The 20,160-nt window shown below is 40.3% G+C and overlaps 1 protein-coding gene across 1 annotated transcript; it reads right to left on the bottom strand.

Annotated features, from left to right (window-relative positions):
• Positions 1-846: 846 nt before the first annotated feature.
• On the bottom strand, positions 847-14,693 carry LOC131686184 (uncharacterized). The gene is made up of 2 exons (XM_058970409.1): positions 14,345-14,693; positions 847-1,236 (listed from the first exon to the last, which is right to left on the bottom strand). Exons 1-2 carry the CDS (start codon positions 14,529-14,531, stop codon positions 962-964), a joined length of 462 nt encoding a protein of 153 aa, XP_058826392.1. The 5' UTR covers positions 14,532-14,693; the 3' UTR covers positions 847-961.
• Between the last annotated feature and the right edge of the window lie 5,467 nt (positions 14,694-20,160).

Genomic DNA, 20,160 nt, shown 5'->3' with positions numbered 1-20,160 from the left:
CGAACAATTGAGGACTCAAGCGAGGGTAAAATCGAACCAATCGAAGCGAATTAATATTCAAGCCCCGGCAATTAATGACTCTCATGTCGACGATTCTAGTGCTAGTGGATGGAAAGGTTCGACATCTCGTTCACGATTTATGACGTGCCCAACAACAAATAGGACTGGCGCTAAGTGAGCTCGTTGTTTAGGCAGCTCAGTTCGCTGAACATGACTATTGTTGTTAACTATGGCTCCGGAATATTATCAAGTCAGCTCGTATGCTACTTCTAGAACGGAATGTCTGCAATAATCCGGAAAGTTTTCCCAACCGAAGTTCATCGAACAACTCGTTCCTTTTATTTCCGATTAGCAGCGAGGGAAAAAAATAAGTTCCAACAAGAAGTCGAACGGAAAACGACGCCAACCAAGCGTATAACTTTACCCATGCAGATGATGTGATAAGCTGAGGGGAAAATAAAACTACGCAGAATACGATCCCTATCTAATGTCAGAAGAAAAAGTCAACAAGCAATTTCATTGCTGCGCGCATTCCCCGCTTCAACTACCATAAAACAATTTTGTATCATACAGTTAAACTGATAAGATCAGGAAAAGACATTCTCTCACAGGCGGACTCTGCGCCAACTAGTAATACTTCCACCCCAATTGAACCTAGTTTTTATCACATACTTTCCGTCTAGCACACTCATTTTCCCTTTCGCCATATTTCTGCTTTATGGCATTTTCCCTACACTCTCTGCGTCATGTTTGCTCGCCTCTCGGCGAATGGCAATTTCTTTCAGATTAATCGTTTTATGTGACTTTTCTAATTAGACCAAGGGACGAAAAAAAAGAAGTAGCAAGTCAAGCAAAAGACGATTCCCCGTTAGACAGGAGGCTTTTATCGTTTTGCAAGTATCTCCTCCCACACATCCATTTTGCGACAGCCCGTGCCATGATGTGGAAGGACAAACAACTTTTATTTGCCTTTCACCACTTTGGCATCGATCTTGAAGCACACGGCTATACCGGAGTCCGAGAGCAGTCGGAACTCGATGTTAGCCTTCACGTTGGAAATCGGTGACTCCACGGGCACATTGCCGGATGCTTCGACGCGTTGATTCTGTGCCAGCGGACACTTGGTGTTGGTTAGTTTCTTGCAACCGTCGCGATGCTCCTTGGGCAGTTCGTAGCCGATGGCCATACCCGCAACCCGGGGGATGACTTGGGCGGTGAGTGACTTGGTGGCGTGGGCTGCAAAATAAGATGCAGGCAGAGCAATTAGTGCGACAGTAATGAAGAATAATGGAGCGATGGAAGTCGTTACTTTAAAGAATAAGGTGACGTAACGGTTTATGGGAAATGTGTTTTTTATGGGTTATGTGCAGTGAATCTTTTCGTTCATGACAGCTAATTGGGTACGCCTCCGTGCATAATCGATTGGTGCCATTAAGGTAAGGTGACTAATAAAAATTAGGCCACTTGAACTGAAATTGAACAACAAAGAAGAGTGAGAAAATCTTGGCTGAACAATGTGCAGAATTGAGAAGAACAATTAATAAATTAACAATAACGAAAATAACACTTTCTAAAATTATTGCAACTAATATCGCTTGAAACAATCACGACTAACCGGTAAAAAATTGGTTTTCTCAGCACCTTCCCAACACATTTTTGTGTTGCACCATAATTTAGCAAAATAATACACACGGAAAAAATGTTTCCCATATCGTGAATAAAGTGCTATGAATTCTGGACCAATCACGTTTTACATGACGAAAGCAGGGCCATGAACAAAAATCATGTGTTTTATAATGTTCCTATATACAGCTTTAATTAGTGGAAATAATTGTTTTTGTTTTGTGAACTTCGGTCACGGTTTCCGCCATACCAAATCGGTTTTGTGTACGTGAACTAGTTCACAACTTTATACGCATTATTCATAAAAAAAACCAAAGGTGAACTGTTTGTTACATCTTGAACATGACCTGGCCTTCGAGGTTGTGAAAATTTTCAAGATTTAAAATAAGTCAAATTTTTCAATAAAAGTATTGAAAAAATTCTTCATCGACTCCTACACTGAAAAAAAATCTTGAAGTCGATTTACAAAAAACTCTATCTTTGATTTGGATGAAATTTTGTTCCAAGATTGGTAATTATGTTCCCTACCTACGGTCAAAATTTACGTTGGGCACTTTCAAGGAAAAAAGTTATTTGAAAAAAAACTTTTCCTTGTCCAATTTGATTTTTTTCAGTTTTTTCTCATTGACCACAGTCTACAGTCCAGAGTCCATAGCACAGAATCTCGAGGCGAGAGCTCAGAAGCCACAGTTAGGAATGCAGAGACCAGAGTTGAGAGTGCAGAGAACAGAATGGAGAATCCTGGGTCCAGAGACCAGAGTCCTCAACCCAAACTACTGTGGCCAGAGTCCAAAGCTCAGAGACCAGAATCCAGAGCCCGAGGTACTTAACCCAAAATACTGATTCAAGAGTTCAGACTCTAGAGCACAGAGCCCAGAGACCAGAATCCAGAAACCAGAGTTCTCAACTCAAAATACTGAGCCCAGTGTCCCGAGTTCAGAACCCAGAGTCCAGAACCCAGAGTCCAGAACCCAGAGTCCAGAACCCAGAGTCCAGAGACCAGAATCCAGAGTCCCGAGGAGAGAGCCCACAGTCCAGAATCCAGAGACCCGAGTGCAGAGCCTAAAGTTCAGAGTCCATAGTCTAGAACTCAGATTCCAGAGTGAAGGATCAAGATCGCAGATACAGATACGCAGAGCCCATGGTTGAGAGTCCAGAGTGTATAGTACAGAAATTCAAGGCCAGCGCCAAGAGTCCACCATCCAGCGATGAGAGTGAAAAGTCAAGAATCAGTGTCCATAGTGCAGAGATCCAGAGTTCCCAGGAGAGAGTTAAGAGTCCAGAATCAAGAGTCCCGAAATTCCTGAGTTCAGAGCCCAGACTTCAAAGTCAAGAGTTCGGATTCCAGAGTGCAGAATCAAGACCCCAGAGACCATAGTTCAGAGTTAAACTGTTTAACTTTGATTTATACAATTGATCCATAATGATAATTTTACTAAAAATGCTCTTCACAACTGTTGTTACTAGACTGCTTTAAGGCCATAATTCTACAGTATTGTTATTTGGTAAAACGAGTAATGATGCAGGTAAGGTACAGGTAAATCAAGGTAATATGCCAAACGAATACCAAATTCTTCTACTATTTGCATGTATCAGGCAACTAGCAGTTGGGAAATTGGTTTCGGAGATGATTATGACTTTCTTTGGTTTAGTTTTCAATAAAATACACTAAAAAAAATCAATTGGACAAGGAAAAATTTAAAAAAAAAATTTTCCTTGAAGGTGCCCAATTTGAATTTTTGACGGTAGTTAGGGAACATAACTACCTATCTTGGAACAAAAAAATATCCAAATAAAAGATGGTTTTTTTTGTAAATCGACTTTAAATTTTGAAATCCATTTTTTTCAGTGTAGGAGTCGACGAAGAATTTTTTCGACATTTTTATTCAAAAATTTGACTAATTTTGTGAAAATCACTCCCACAACACTTTTTTGTAGGATTTGTCATTTTAGCACAATTTTTGAAAAAAATGGTAAAAAAGTTTGACCATTTTCAAAAGACAGTCTAGATCATTTTTGGTAAAACAAAATATGCAAAGTGGCTTTTTGTGACAAAGTACTCATGTCCACAAAGTTTCATTAAAATGTGTGAGGGTGCTGCCTACATTTGTTCGAGTTCGCGCGAAATTCGTCAAATGTTACTAATGTATACGTGGACTAATTCATGATTACTTGCGAATCAGTCACAATTCATTTCACAAGATCGTGAAATAATTTTCATGTAGTCGTGAACTACTTCATGATTTCTAGTCGGTGTAATAGTCTCGACTTAGCATTCGTGCCCGTGAAATAGTTCACAAAATTATGAAATCATATTCATGGAATCATAAACTGATTAATTATTCCTAGTAAACTGTTATACACCTGACCATGCGTGTCCGTTAAATAGTTCATGTGTTCGTGAACTGGTTCATTATTTCTAGTATAATTTTCACGACTAACCATTCCTGCTCGTGCAATAATTAATAAATCATTATTCATGAATTCGTGATCTGGTTCATGATTTGTAGTATGTACTATTATTGCGATCACGATCTATCTTAATTTCATGCAACTCTGCATATGGTATTAAAATTTTCACGTGAACCATTTCACAAAATTTGGGGTTGCTCATGAAATATCGTATAGTTCTGTCCAGATTTTAGCGGCCGGTATTAGGTGCGTGCATCAGAGCATGAGCTTGAGCTTGTGCGACCACTCCTGGCTACTACTCCGTTATCGATCTGAACTAGCTGAACTTCAACAGGGAATCAGTAGCTAATTAAGCTTGGGAGTAGTGAAAGATGTTTCAATGTGCAACTCCGGGTAATCCTAAAGTGTTTATTGATCAATAGCGGCGCCGGCCAGTCCCGAACGTAGATCGCAAAAGGAAAGGGAATGAATGTTAGTCCGATACTTGCTTTTGCTAGAGACCGAATATACTACTGCGCACTCCACAAATATCACGAGAGAGGATATCAGTTAGTAAGTATAGAAGTTGGATTCTACTTCTCCATGATCGACGCCGGAGAGGTGACTCCACTGTCTTGACTAGATGGTCGATCCATCAACTCATGGACTGGGGTGCAACGGCTTTACTTCCCTTCCGAAGGAAGACGTAACCATAGAATTTTTCACCTCAGAAAAATCTCAATGACCACGGCTGATATTGAACCCAGGCTAACTGGAATGAGTGGCGGTCACGCTTACCACTCAACCACTGGCGTCTTCAGTAAAGTGCGAGCATCAGATATAAGAAATCTATTGGGACCTCTAACATTGTTATTTGTTTGATAAGTTTCAACGTGATGTCCGGACAGAAAACGAAAATTGCGCTGAGAAGCAACAATATATTATAGAGCCACAAATCGTGTTCGTGATATAGTTCACAAAACAAGATACCCCGAATCAGTTATGCTTTTAATGTCCAATTCATATTGTCACGTTACTCCGAGTAAAAAATCCGATAATTATTAAACATGACTATGAGTCACAATACTCTACTGTTAAATTTGAAAGTTAACTCATGAATAAAATATCACGATAACGTGCATATAAATTGCTAAAATCGTGACGAATATGCTGAAATCAGGAACATAAATTACACTACTCGTGACTAAATCATCAAAATTCGTGATTATGATCATGAAATCATGAACACAAATCACTCTACTTGTAACTAAAACAGCACGATAACGTGAATAGAAAATACGGAAATCGTGACTGTGATCCTAAAATCATAAACCTAAGAATAGAGTAGTGTATCTGCCAGAAAAAAATCATACATGAAACTAGTGAATGAATGAATCGTGCTATTCTACCAGAAAAATCCGATAGTAAACACATGAATAAAGTATCGTGTTAACGTGATGAGAAATTCATAAAATCGCGACAAGTTCCTGAAATTATTATCATCGTTTAAATTTTAGTTGATATACTTTATACGAACCAGTGCATCCCCAAAGTATGAACAAGAATAACAAAAAAACTAAGTATGTCCAGGGAACAACCACAGAAACCCAACCAAACATTGCAATATAACGCCATGTACATTTTTGCGAGAACTAGTTTTTTGAAATCATACATAGTTTCATGAATACAAGGTATATTATCCATAATTTGAGGAACTTGGTCACGGTTTTCGTAAATCGTTTAGTTCATAAAATCGTGATTTTTTGTTCATGGATTTATTTACGGTTTTTTTTTCGTGCTAGTTGAAACAAGTTTCGAACTATTTTTTAAATGAGTGCAAAATTATACAGAGTGATGGGCCCATTTCCGTCATGTTTCTATTATCAGCTTACCCATTTGAAGTCGTTGGTTAGAGCAGCGTCTGCCATCCTTGTTCAACGCATTGAGCCAAATGGTAGCGCAACAATAGGGGGCTCTCGATTCGATTTTTCATTGCGCTCAAACACGAGAATTTTACTATTTTCAGCGCATTTGTGTTATTATCTTGGTTCTTAACAACGAAGCAAAGCTGTTGATACCAATTTGTACCAATTTCAATGATTGTAGGCCGAGCAATTAATGAATTAGTAAAGCATCCTTCGTAGTATGGTGAAATAGCAAATAATGTAGAAATTCCATGAAAATGGCCGACCGCAAAATATGACCATCATCGATTCGAACGAAACTTTGCAGTTGTTTTCGGTGTACTAATCTCCATGAGTTTCTCTGGCGTCTGCGATATTTTGAAACACGAGAAATTTTTCAAAAGGGGGTAGACGTTTCTGCGTGCAATAATTTCAATTTTTTTGTTCTATTACTGTATTTTAAACAGCAAAACTATCTGAGAGCGAGTTACTGGGAATGAATACTTCTGTACGAAAAAAATATACACTGAAAAAAATGTATTTTAAAATTTTAGCTGCAAAAAACATTTTTTATATTTTGTCAACAAAAACCTAAAGAGAAAGGAAACATTTTCAATATTTTTAAATTTCGTACTAGTTAACATACAAAACTGTAATTTTATTACAGAATATGATTTTAAGTAGGAGAATCCGGGCCTATTCGGACCTACTTTAGCAAATCGCCCTTTTGGGTGGATAGATGTGAAAGAATTTGTCGGTCGAAAGACCTAATTTTTAGGTTGAAACCTCAGCTACATTTTGGAGCCATAAAAGTTCATTTGCACCACTCCATGGCAGCGCTAGGCGATGATTTGCAAAACGGTTTCCACCCTTTTACAATGTAGGGGTAATTCGGAGCTCCCTACGAAGCAATTCAGACCATCAATTTTATAATACTTTTTACAATGGAATTGTGTTAACCTATGAAATATTTATTAGAGAATCTCCTAACGATGCAAAAAGAAAATAAATTGAGTTCAAACAGATTAATCTGGGTAGCCACAGCTGTCGATTGGCGCATCATGTATTTTCTTTGCTGTGGCGTGTGCGATCGTGTGCGTGGCTGCAAGCCGCTGAACGGTGGTAGATGGGATAGAGGGTCCAAATAGTTCCGTACGCTTATTTAACACAAAAGTGGTGAGCGTCTCGAAAATATCTGTGTTTTCATCCAAACAAAAATCATTCCATAAAATAGGAGCCTCAAACTTTCCCGAATATTCACCCGTTATTTTTTTACTTTTATTTGTTACTTTAATCACGATTTTGCCATTATAATGTTTTTTTGAAGATGTCAAAAAATGAAACACTTTCTCCCTTCTAAAAACTATAGAATTAGATTTATCTGTCAAAATAAATGTTTCAGAATGGTGCTTCCACGAATAGGAACGACAGCCAGAAAGTCTTACGATTTTCTGAGAAATCGAGGGGTTCCGAATTACCCCCGGTCTTAATAGACCCGGGTTCCCCTATTATTTTAAATCAAAATGCATTCAATAAAAATCTTTCACAATTCGGTAGTTGTCGTGATATTTGGAATTTTGCGCGAACAAAAACAATTCATTTGCGTAATTATGCCCTTTTTAAAAGTTATTTGCATTTCCCTATCATAAAACGTCAGCAATCTAATGCTCATCGTTTTAAAGACGTACAATTAAGTTTTCAGTGTATTGGGATAATGAAGAAGCTTTTTTATGATGGGGAAACACTAATAACTATTACAAAGGGCATAATTACACCGATTAATTGTTTTTGTGGGAGAAAAATTCCACATATCTCGACACCGACCGCATTTTGGAAGAATTTTTTTAATTGCATTGTGTTTTGAAATGATACTTAGAATCATATAGTGTAATAAAATAAAGCTTTGTATGTCAATTAGTATTAAATTTAAAAACTTGTATAAAGTTATCGTTGGAAAAACTATTTTACCGAAAAGTTCTCCATTATGCAATCACATTAAAAATGTTTCTTTTATCCAGGGCCGGCCAATATGTGGGTAGTATGGGTAGTACTATCCACTCGAAAATAACCGAGGATGGAATTACCCACTCGAAAGTCTCGCACACAAAATTAATGCGTCCGAAACCCTCGATGTACAACAATCTTCGGCTAGTCAATTTCAGCGTTAAGAAGCATTGCTTGCACTACTTGCTAAAGGTGTCTGCGTTGTTCCAGTGTGTCGAGACCGATCAAGCGACATCGAGCAGGGTACGGTGGAAGGTCTAGAGGATTCCACCATGGAAGTTCTCGTAGTGCGAGTCGGACAAATCTCTTCTGCACCCGTTCAATCCGTAAGTTCCATGTAAGCTGCTGGGGGCTCCAAATCAAAAAAGCATTTTTCCAGAAGTGGGCGCACCAGCGAACTAATATAACACCTTCATACATTGCGGGTCCTTGAAATCCCGGCCGATTTTAGAAATAAAGCCGAGTTGTCGGGTTGCTTTAGAGATTAAAGCTGAGCGATGTTGATTGAATGTTAGCTTCGTATCCAACAAAACGCCGAGGTCACTGACGCAATCAACTCTAGAGAGCCTTTGCCCATCGATTTGGTTGTCGTAACGTATCGGACTGAACATGCGGTGAAAAGTTATGACTTGGCATTTTGCAATGCTAATAATTAGCCAGTTTCTACGACACCAGTTAACGAATGTATACAGAAGCTCTTGAAGACGGATACAGTCGTCGATAGATCGGACTACGAGGTACAATTTCAAATCATCGGCGTAAACCAGTTTGCACCCTAAACCAAGCAGCAAAGCAGCATCGTTGAAAAATAATACAAACAGTAGGGGTCCTATGTTGCTGCCTTGAGGGACTTCAGATTTGTTCGTAAATTGGGAGGAAACACAAGACCCAATCTGCACACGTAGTATTCTGTCACTCAAGTATGAATTCAGCCATTTAACAAAATTCTGTGATGCGCCCAGCCGTCACATTTTGGTTAATAATATTCGAAGGTCAATTCGGTCGAATTCAGCTTTTAAGTCCGTGTAAACTGCATCAATTTGTGCCTTATCTTCCATCTGCGTGATGAAAGTTGATGTGAAATCTAGAATATTTGTGGTTACGGATCGTCCGGGCATAAACCCATGTTGATCGGTAGAAATGCAACTTTTCGTGCGCGAGAGTACGACGGTGCTTACCACAATTTCAAATATCTTGGAGGCAGTAGACAGGCTAGTTATGCTCTAACATTTCGACGATCACCGATCTTATAAACAGGGAACATAAACGACTGTTTCCAAATCACCGGATCGAGGATATCCAGCACATCTTTCAGTGGAATGAGGTCGAATGTATTCGGTTAGCATAGATCTGACGCTAGAACACTAGGCGCTTGACCAGACAACATATTTAATGTCCTTAAAACCCTTTTCCACTACCCCAACATCCCGGAGATGCGCATTCATCGTAGAATTATCGGATATGACCCGAGATATCACTCGAAGAAAGTCACGACCCTCATCAATCCCCTTTAACCAAGGTCGGTGGATACCTATGGGATCTCTAAACTCCCATGGTTCCATGTAATTTGCCAATTTTCCAGCGTCCACTGACAAAATTTTTTTGAAAAACTCGTTGAAATTACGCGGTATTTCATAAAAATGACATTCTAATGCCCAAGTGTCCGCCTTCTCATTATCTGCAATAGAGCAGTGCGAAAGTAATATTTGTATTTAGTAATTTGGCACGATTTTTCAGATAAAGCACTCAGGAGTTCCTCGCCACTCCACTACTGTCATAATATATAGCATAGAAGCTATGCATAGCTGTCATTTATGCTGTCAGATAAAAATGTGTGTTTAAAAATAGTCATTTCGTTTATATACAGCATTATCATTTCGTCGTGAAACGTCGATTTAAATGTGGATCTACATGGAATGCTGTTGTCACCGAAAGATTATTGGTTGCGTGTATTTCGATCAAAGAATACACAACGTAGGGTCTAGCCACCAGTTGAAACATTTTTTCTCTCGTAATCCGTCGACGAACCGGTGCCAATGACCGCGTTTTTCAGCTTTCGTCAATTTTTTTATTTGTGTTTCTAACGTCACGTATATTCGGAATAGTTCGGGCGAATCGACTTTCAAAAAGTCCTTATAAGACCTTTTCGCGTACAATTCTGAACGGTCTCTGGTCACCACTGAGTGGGAGACCGTCCACTGTTGCTCGCATCGGGTGCTCGTTTCGTCTGGCATTTAATCGCAGTGTATGGAATCAAACCAGTCCAAACCTTTACGCTTCCACCGCAAGAATTCGATTGTTTCGGATATTATGGACGCGTAGCTCTTTCAATCAATGGGCTCACTACTTGTAGTGAGGTCGAGTACAATAATAAATTTAAAGCGTTTGGCCGTGCAGGTGGAGTAGGAATTCGTGTCACTTCCACCGTATTCAAGATGGTCATATAGAAGTTATCGTAAATATTACGCAGTTAGAGAGATCGGTTATCATTGTGAAGACAATCCGATGGCATACCGTGAGAATTGAAATCTTCTAAAATCAGGTGAGGTGCGATGTATATGGAAACAATACCATTAAGTCTTTGCATTTGATTCGGACTTGACAAGCGACAACTTTAATACCTGGTACCGAGAAAAGGTTAATTCGATTGAAAGAATAGCACATTTTGATCCCCAAAAGTGTTTCCTGGCCCTGGCGAATAATGCTAAAATTGTGGAAGATCTACATTGGAAGTTAACCAGGTTTTACACAACGCAAATGCATGGTGTAAAACCTGGGAAAAAATGTGGGGACACTTGGCGTTTTTGATGTCCTATGTGAAAATTCTTGCTCTTTTCTAGGATACCCGAGACCAGGAACCACTTATTTTGGTATTGTAACAGCACCCTTCAAGGGACAGTATCAGGCTTGTACGAGGAAGCTAAGGAGCTCCTTTGAAATTGTATATGGCACACTAGAAAATGTTCCCACAATGGGATAGTCAGATTCTCGCTCTTGTGTGAGGAAGCGTATAAATTAATCATGGCCGGTAGCGTAGCCCTATTTAGCAATTCTTCTCGAAGCTTTCTTTAAAAGAGTGCTTCAATTTTTCCCGAAATATTAATTATGTGGAATATGTTGAGAGATCGTGCGGAGTCTCTCCACAGTAGGAAAACTTTTCATAGTTTCTCTCCGCATTTTCCACACCGTGCCTTGTTTCTACAATAGGTAGCTCTGTAGGCCCAATGGTTTGCGACGAGGGTAGTTCATGCCTCGCGGCACAAAAAGATGAACAGGTACACGAGCCCCGTTCAAAAAAAAAACAAAGTGTAGAAGAGCAGACACTACGAAAGGCTCGATATGAGGATGATGGAAAATTAGTGGCTTTCTTACATTCCTCGATTTTTGCCGAACACAATTACTTGCAAACCAGAATTTTCACTGAGGGGTTCCTAAGAATCCTACCTTATACTTCGCAATTAGGGCCCCTGTATGAGAATACACCATCAATCTCTACTTCTCAGGCGGGTACATAGACAAGACTTCTTCGTACGGGGACGACTGTTTAGTTAGATCCCGAATATATCAATGATGTTAAATGGCTTGTATTTGGTCCGGAAGAAGACATTTCTGGTGCCAGTTGCATTAGATGGATATAATTTGTATCGCAAAGTGGACTTGTCGGCATTATTTTTGCCACCGCAGAAATATTCAAATCGACCTCCATTGAGCCTGAGGGGATGTTGGTCGTTGGAGATACCTTGCCGTTAGCCAAAACTATCATGCAGGCTTCAATACCTGTGAAAGGTTTTATTGGTGGGAATGGAAAATTAATGCATCGAAATTTAAAAGACTCGAGTAATTGGTAGTTAGCTGTGGAACATTTGAAGCATCAGCAATCAACGAACGCATTTTCGCTAAGCCGTTGTCCATGAAGCCCGTTAACAAAGGGTGTAGCCACCAGATATTATCTGGGAATTTTCCTATTCACTTACACACGCCAGGTCTGAACTTTCGTCACCACGGGTAGAAATCCCTCCGAATCTTAGTATCCACTCGGGAAAAAAGTGTTCCGCCGGCCCCGCTTTTACGCTTGTTGACAAAACATAAAAAATAGTGCATATAGTCTTCGTACAGAAGTCTTTATTCCCTGTAACTCGTTCTCAGCTTGCTTTCTGGTATAAAATACGGTAATCGAACAGTTTTTTTTTCGAAAATGCTACATGCAGAAAAAATTACCTGTGCAAAATTTGGAAGCGGTGGATTGCTTCCCAGGTTTGCGCATTGCGTTAAAAGATTGTACGGGATTTTATATGGGGAAATCAATTATTTTGTTCATTTACTCAATATGAAAAACCAACTTTATAAAACTATAGTTCTAGCCTTGGTTAACGTTAACAACGTCTTGGGTTCTAACCTGAAGTATATTTATGTTTCCTAACATCACCACTGTTTTGCGTGAACCTAACTCAATTTCATCAAAAACGTTTGTTTGAAGCAACTATTCTGGTTTCATTCCCATATTTTCATACGAAAACGTCAATAGAATAAATTCCGAGACTTCAAGGAATCTATGGATATACATTTTTTTTAAATTCTGACTCTGAACGGCTAAGAAATAGGGTTGTAAAATATGTTAAACTTATAAACCGTTGTACCATTTTAAATGAGAAAACAGCAGAACCCTTAAATAGTAGCACTCAAATACGTAAGATTGATTTTTAAATCGGCGGTATAAACCTTCGTTGAATATATACTTCTTATATTATACTGAACTATCCCAAAAGAGGACTGGGGAGCACACAAGTCCCCCCCCCCCCTCTTCTTTTCATTTTCTGACTCTTTCATTCTGTACATTTCATTCAAAGGTACCAAGTCTCTGCGATGAATGTATTCTCATTTATTAATTTATTTAAGATTTCAATGTCGATGTCGATGGTGTACTGGCAGTGTTAGAAGAAATAATAAATTTCTGCATTAGGATTGAGCCATAGTTAGTTTTATAAAATTTGGTTTGTCATCAGATGAGTAAAATAGCGATCTTTATTAACGTAAATGCAAAATAATTGATTTTCCCCTATATAATCCCATACAATCTTTGAACGCAATGCGCAAACCCGGGAAGCAACCGACTGCTTCCAAATTTTGCACTGGCATTTGGGACCACAAAAGGAACTAAAAAAGTGCTGTGCTGAAAAATTTCATATGTCGAGCCACTCTAATGGTCGGTCACGATTTTAAAGATTTTCGGTCGGATCTTCGAGGAATTCCTCATAACTTTTTACCAATCACTTAGGACACAAAATTGGCGTTATCAGCCTAGTGAGTTTATCTAATGATTGACTCAAATTATCCGTCATAGTAGCTACTGTACTTATTGTTGTGTTATCTGTTGACGACAGAGCGCGTCAAAGCTCTGCTCATACGTTTGTGTATTATCTAGTATCTCCAAAAAATCACAATGTAGTGATTCACGTAGAAAAAAATCACTCAGCTTATCGCAATATCTATCATTTAGTAAAGTGCTGATCGGTTTCGAAAGCCCCTAAACAATTCAATTCTCTCCATTCCAATATATGGTCATCGTTTGATACACCCGCGTAGTGTTTCAAAACATGCTTTTGAGGAACTTTATTGGATAGAGCCAAAAACTTCCATATTTGAAAATTCACATGTTCCACAATGTTTATGTGTAATAAAAGCACCATCTTTTGGTGATATTTTATTATTAAAAAATTGATTATAGTCGGGGACGGTGGGGAGTTGTGACCATAGTTTATTTTTCGGGGCATAACTACCATAAACATTGATCGATTTTCAATATTTAACTTGGTATTTAGAAAAGACACCTTAAAGCAAAACATGTGTCAGATTTTGTCTCTACTTTCCCCGGTTTTGAACTTATATAACTTTACTGTGGGCAAAAAATACGTGTGTCCTAACATCTTTGTTTCAAGCACATTTGAAGTCTCATGAATGGCTCACTGACCGAGTAAGCGCTGGTGTTCAAAGACGATTTCGCTTGAATTTCTAAGCGGCGCGCACTCAGTGCACCAGCGCGTCTTCCGGAAGACTAACACTGAAATGAAATGATTTTCTAACAGGTGATGTACAATTGCGTTTCAGGCCGGTTTATCGTAAGAATCTTGGTTTCAGAATAAAATATAATACTTAGAATTTTTGTTTCCCTTTAAAATAGAATACTGAGAATCGCGTAAGCAACATATATGAGAAACAGCTGTGTGAACCTGATTTCGGAACTTGGCCATTTTCTCGAATCTTCTTATAATACAGCTGTAGTGATTCCAATGTGTGTAACAGACTGCCAGCGCGGATTTGTTTTAATGCATTCCACTCAATGGTGGATGGATAATAAAATTGAATTAATGTGCCAGAAACAACGAAAACCTGACGTTACGTCACAAAAGCCTGCATCCACTTACGGGTAACAAACTCCGCACGGTACTTCAAATTCTGCCCATTGACGATGTTACAGGGAGCCTTCGAGCAACCTTCGATGTAAAGCTTGCTCGGTAAGACACCCTTCTTGCACTTCTGCACTGCCAATTGACCCATCACAGCCGGAATGAGAAAACAAACCGCAATCAGTAGAAATTTCATCTGCACCATCTTGAGCGCGCAGCAAGTGTAGCCGGGCGTATTTCCGATCAAAAATAAAGCACGTATTCACCAGCAGATTTCCTTCCGTTTGCCTTCTGCGCTCTCAAACACCTTCAGCCACCTAAAATCCGAAAAGCACTGATTCAGCAGCTGGCCTGGGGAGCTTCTTTTATCTTCTGGACGTGTGTGTTTTCTTGTTGTGCACCAACTTGATTGGGAAAACTTTACCCTGCACGCTTCCGCAGTAGTAGCGTAAATTAGTTGCTCTCCCCAAAACGCGTGTTCCTTATCAGTTGCCACTTAATTTAGCGGCCACCCACGCGCCAGTTCTCCACTCCTGGCAAAACAAACCAACGAAAACGGCACTTTTCTTCCCTACCAAATTCGGAACAAAAATACATGGATGCCGAACTTGGCGCGTTCAACAAAGCTCAGCAAAACTTGTTTGTTAGTTTTTCTCCTGCCAGTTCCTTGGTCGTAAATAAGTTGTTCTCGGCGAGGTGACGGTGAGTGGCTATGGGGTTTGTGAGAAGTGTATTTCCGCCTTCGAAATTCACACAGCTCTGGCCACAAATAAACCCCACGCAAGCCTTCCGGTAACGACACCGATGCCTGCTAATGAGATTATGGGAAAATACTTGGAGAATGATTGTGATGATTGAATATCAGCGAGGGGTTCTGATTTTATTTGAATTGTGTCAAGTGTCGTAAACAAAACTTTTATTGTTCGCATCCGTCGGACTAGGGGTAGTGTTGAACCCTTTGCTTTGCGGTCGGGGGTGGGTGAGTCGAGTGTTTCTGTTATCAGCTTGAGTGCTGAGAGCTGGTGATAACGGTTACGGTTATTGGTCGAATAATTGAGTGGAAGCACGCTGATAAATGGTCAGTGTCACGACCATTCAGGGAATATAGGCGAAGGCTGATATGAACCGGGTCTGGTGGACAGTGGCGAGCCGCTTATCTCATGAATCAATTGCCGTATTTGTGATATAATTTGCGTCTCTCCATCTGAAGGACTAGGTTATTTTATATTGGATTTTCTGGCAAGTGGCTTCTTGTGTATCTAGTAAACATAGGTTTAGTATGCTAAAGTCGGTGTTGTAAGCGCTCCAATATGAAATATTTGAAATAATGAAATAAATAAATAATAAGGTAGAATTGTTTGTATTTCGCTCTTTTTTTGTAATTTCTGGATAATAAAGTTTAGATAATAAAAGTGAACTGGAACATTCTTAGCATCGTAATACACACCATCAGCAAATATCTATCCAAGTTTCTAATCTCCCAATGCTCGTTACTGCTATTTTATTCATTTCTTTCATTTTATTCATTTCATGCTGTCATTTTTTTTTTATTTAGTTCATTCAATTTGGTAGTTTGAGTCAGTATAGTTTATTCTATTAATTTCATAACTATTTTTAAATATTGTATAATTTTTCATTGAATGATCTAATTTTATTTGCTTTATTTATTTTATAAATTTGTTTTCTATTAATAATTCTACTCATTTTATGAATTTGGTAACTTTTTGCCTTTATCCTTTAGAAAGGCTATAAAATCACTCTAAAAATCAACTTTTTTGCCGAGGCCCGGAGGATTTCTTATATCATTCGACTCAGTGCTTCGAGTTCGGTGTATGTATGTTTTTAGGGAGCATTAAAAATTTTTCAAGAAAGCCCTAAGACGGGAAAAATGCACAAAAATCCTAATGTCTCAGGGAACGGGTTTGGGCTGCCATCACCCGATTCGCTTAAAACCTCTGCTCTTGCCCAGAACCTGATTCCTCCCCGGCACTACATTACGGCATTACTTCGGAGAGGTATTTTCATGTGCATAACACCCACTGTAATTCAACTACTTAGTAGTTAGTTCCTGCAGAAGGGTTACAGCCCCACTCTTCGACACACCACCAGTTGTCCACCATCCACACAGACTGGTAATTTCTGCATGGCAGTCGGAAAGCTGACTGTGAGTCGAGACTTAGTGTTCGTCCCCTACGAAGACAATCTGGGCGGTAAACTTCAGATTGTCTAATTCACCGAGCCTCTGGCTCCCTTATTCCATTCAGCACCATGAGTTCCCTTGTGCCAACTAGCACCGCAACTCTCTTCTCGCACTATTCAGCGCCATTTAATCGTTGAGTTCCCGACTTGTTCGCGAACTGCTCGGGCTATTCCCAGACGGTGGACCCAGCCTACTTTGACGGAGAATTCCCTGGCGAGTTCTCCCGAAACCAAACCAACCAGCTAGGTGTCGAGGTCAGTTCGGCGATTCCGGTGGAACAGGGCGTCCTGTTTGTTGGTGTCCCGACGACGCGCGACATGGGGGTGTCTAGTCGTAGTCTACTCAGTCTAGTCCCCGGCGGTGAATCCCCGGCGAACGAAGCTCTCCCGATAACGATTCTTTTTTGGTTTTAGCACAATTTCTTGAGCCGTTTGGCTCCCTTTCGTTCCACTTCGCTCAACTTCCCCGATGAGCCTGTCGGCTCCCTCCCTTACTTGTTTGCGAACTACTCGGTCCAGGCCCGCGCGAAGGAAATTCTCAAGGGGGGGGGGTTGATTTTTTAACGTTTATTTTAAATGAAACGTACAGAAACCCTCAAACTTTGAAGATTTTTTCAGAGGCCTGGACCTAGTCTTGTGAACCAAACGACTCTACTCAACAAACTAGGTAAATGTTTGTTATCGAGAAGGAGTCATCAAAAGACACCGCGGTAACAATTGAAGTTTTATAGCACACTACAAGTGCAATCTAAGTTTTATCAGTGGCTATAAAACTATCATAAAACCACAATTGTTACTAGGGCGCTGCATAGTGGTCGGAAACCCCAAAAACGTGAATTTAATTCACTAGAGGCCAAACCATCAAATATATTCACAGGGGATCTTTGGACGAATTGTTCGTAAGAATATTCCCCACAACCTGATAAAAATTAAAATTAGGCATGGCTTACTACGATGAAATTAAAAAAAAAACTTTGTATGCTGACGAGGTAGAAAGTCGGTGTCTTCGACAAAGTTTTAGAATAGTGTCTGCTCGTCCATTTTGGTTTCCATCTTTCTCTCTTATACGCAGTTGAACTTAGTGTAAAATTTTTTAAAATTCTTCAATAACTCTAAAACGAATGAGTAATTTTACAAGAGGTGTGCGCCGTGCCGCCGATTTCAGGTAAAATTTTATATGAAGTGTTCAACAATATTTTTACATGCAGTCTTCAACAATAATTTAATTTTTAATGCAGTCTTCAACAATATTATGTGGTTTTAATACCAAAAAAACAAAACTTAATAAAAATTAGGTCTTGTGCCCTTAACACGCAAAACAGTTTAGTCCAATTTTTATTGCATAATACCAGGCGTTTGGTTTCTTGAACCAAAAGACAAGAGTTCGTCATCGCTTTCTAGTCAGCAAACCAGAGCTATATTTGCTTCCCGGGACATCACTCGGGACATGACATATGTCGTGTGAACCGTTTGGAATTTTTTGTGTCTAACTAGTGCTAATTTGGGTACTACTTTAGATACATCGTCTAACTAGACACCCAGATGGTGCTAGTTACTGACGAGATGAATTCGAAACACAAAAAAAAACAAAACTTAATTTTAATACCTCACCATTTGTCTGGAACATCGTTTGCACGAAAAGTCACAGCGAAAAAAGCTATATTAAAAAGTTGAATTTAAGATGTTTCTATGAGCATTACTAAAACTTTGTCGAAGACATACCTCGTCAGTATAAATAGTTAATTTTTCTAGTTCAATCATAGTTAGCCATGCCTCAGTTTAATTTTTATCAGATTCTGGGGAATATTCTTACGGACAATTCCTTAAAAGATACCCTATGAATATATTCAATGGTTTGGCCTCTAGTGACGTTGCCTGCTGGCTCGTGGTGGATTCGGATTGGTTTGTAGTAGTTGTTAAGCCAACAGACTAAACTAAAACCTCTTGTCTACCGTAATCCTCATCCATCCGGGGCAAATGTTAAGTACTGATTTAGTAAGGATTGTGTTCTTGCTTATTTTGTTTTGTGTTAATCGTCATGATTTCATCCATAGCTACGTTTCATTATTTGCTGTCAAACCTTCGCGATATATCTCACCTGCTCAGGTCTGCTGTAAATATTGTACCCTGTTGGTACATGAACCGATCCGGGGGTGTCGACCATAAGGATTTACATCTGTTTACAACCACCTTCGCCGGGTTTCTTATCCTTCTTGGTGCTAGTCGTTCCTATTTATCTGCTAGCTGGTGCTGAGAACTTCTTGGCGGCAGTATTTCACCCTATACCGATGCCCATTTTCGCGATCCATTTCGCTGCCACTCCTATCATCGGCGGTAAAATTTCTCTAGACAACGATATCCCGATTTTCTCTTCGTGTTTTTCCTCCTTAACTGCCGTTGCTAGCCCACTGACCGACATCTGCTGTCTACTCACTACTTTTGCTAATATCGAAGCTTGTCGAAACGTTATGTGTCCAAACGGTTTGCAGTATATTTTTTTTTTCTGGACAGGAAAATAGTAAATTTTTAAAAGTAATTCAAAACGCTCATGGGGGAGGGGGTTGAGCCCCCAAAACCACCGTGCGCGCGGGCTTGATTCGGTCTAGTCCCCGACGATGAATTGAGCCTACTCTGGCGGAGAATACCCGACGAGAGGCTCTCCCGAAACCGAGCGGTAGATATCTCCCGATACCGATGTTCATTTCCATGAGCCGTTTCTCTCCCCGCTTCGTCCCGATCTACTCGATCTAGTCCCCGGCGGTGGATCTAGCCTACTCAACGGGCCACCCAGTAGGTGCTGAGGTCCATCCAGCGATTCCGGGTGGAACGTAGCTTTCGGTTTACTGGCGCCCCAGCGACCCGCTACTAGCTATTCGACACGGTCTACTCAGTCTAACCCCCAGCGGTGAATCTAGCCTACGCACGAGCTACCCGGTAGGGTGTCGAGGTCGGTCCGGTGATCCCGGTGAAGCCTGACGTCCGGTTCACTGGCGCCCCGGCGACCCAAACCCGGTGCTACGTCGCGTACTACTCAACTGATCCCTGGCGGTGGGCCTAGTCTACACCGTCGGAGAGTTCCCGGCGGCAGAATTTCTCGAATCCGCTTTTGTAGTTTCACGCAGCTTCCTCTGCAGCACGAGAGTATACTCGTAACCACTCTGTTGACAGCGTCCCAGGTATGGTCGTGGCATATCTTATCAATGATATTGTCCACTGTCGCACCAGGCATACCCCTTCGAACTTTTTCGAACCTAGGGCATTCAGATACCACGTGTTCCGGTGTCTCTTGCACGTCCACACACTTCGGGCAAAGGGGTGATGAAGCATGTCCAAACCGATGCAGGTACTTCCGGAAGCATCCGTGCCCGGACAAAAACTGCAAAAAATGGAAGTTCACCTCTCCATGCTTCCTATACACCCGAGCAGACACATTTGGAATGAGTCGATGGGTCCACCTTCCTTTCTCCGCGTTGTCCCACTCCTGCTGCCATTTATCCAACGAGTCCGCTCGAACCAGTCTTCTTGCATTATGTGCATTTCTCCGCTGGTAGCATTACACGTCCTCAGCCAGTGATGCAGATGGGGATCATCCCGGCGATAACGCATACTGCATCCGACGATATTGTTCTGTAAGC

This window comes from Topomyia yanbarensis, chromosome 2, assembly GCF_030247195.1.
Source record: "Topomyia yanbarensis strain Yona2022 chromosome 2, ASM3024719v1, whole genome shotgun sequence".
Taxonomy (NCBI): Eukaryota; Metazoa; Arthropoda; class Insecta; order Diptera; family Culicidae; genus Topomyia; species Topomyia yanbarensis.
Note: the sequence above shows the minus strand (reverse complement) of the source record. Positions and strands in the feature narration are given on the sequence as shown.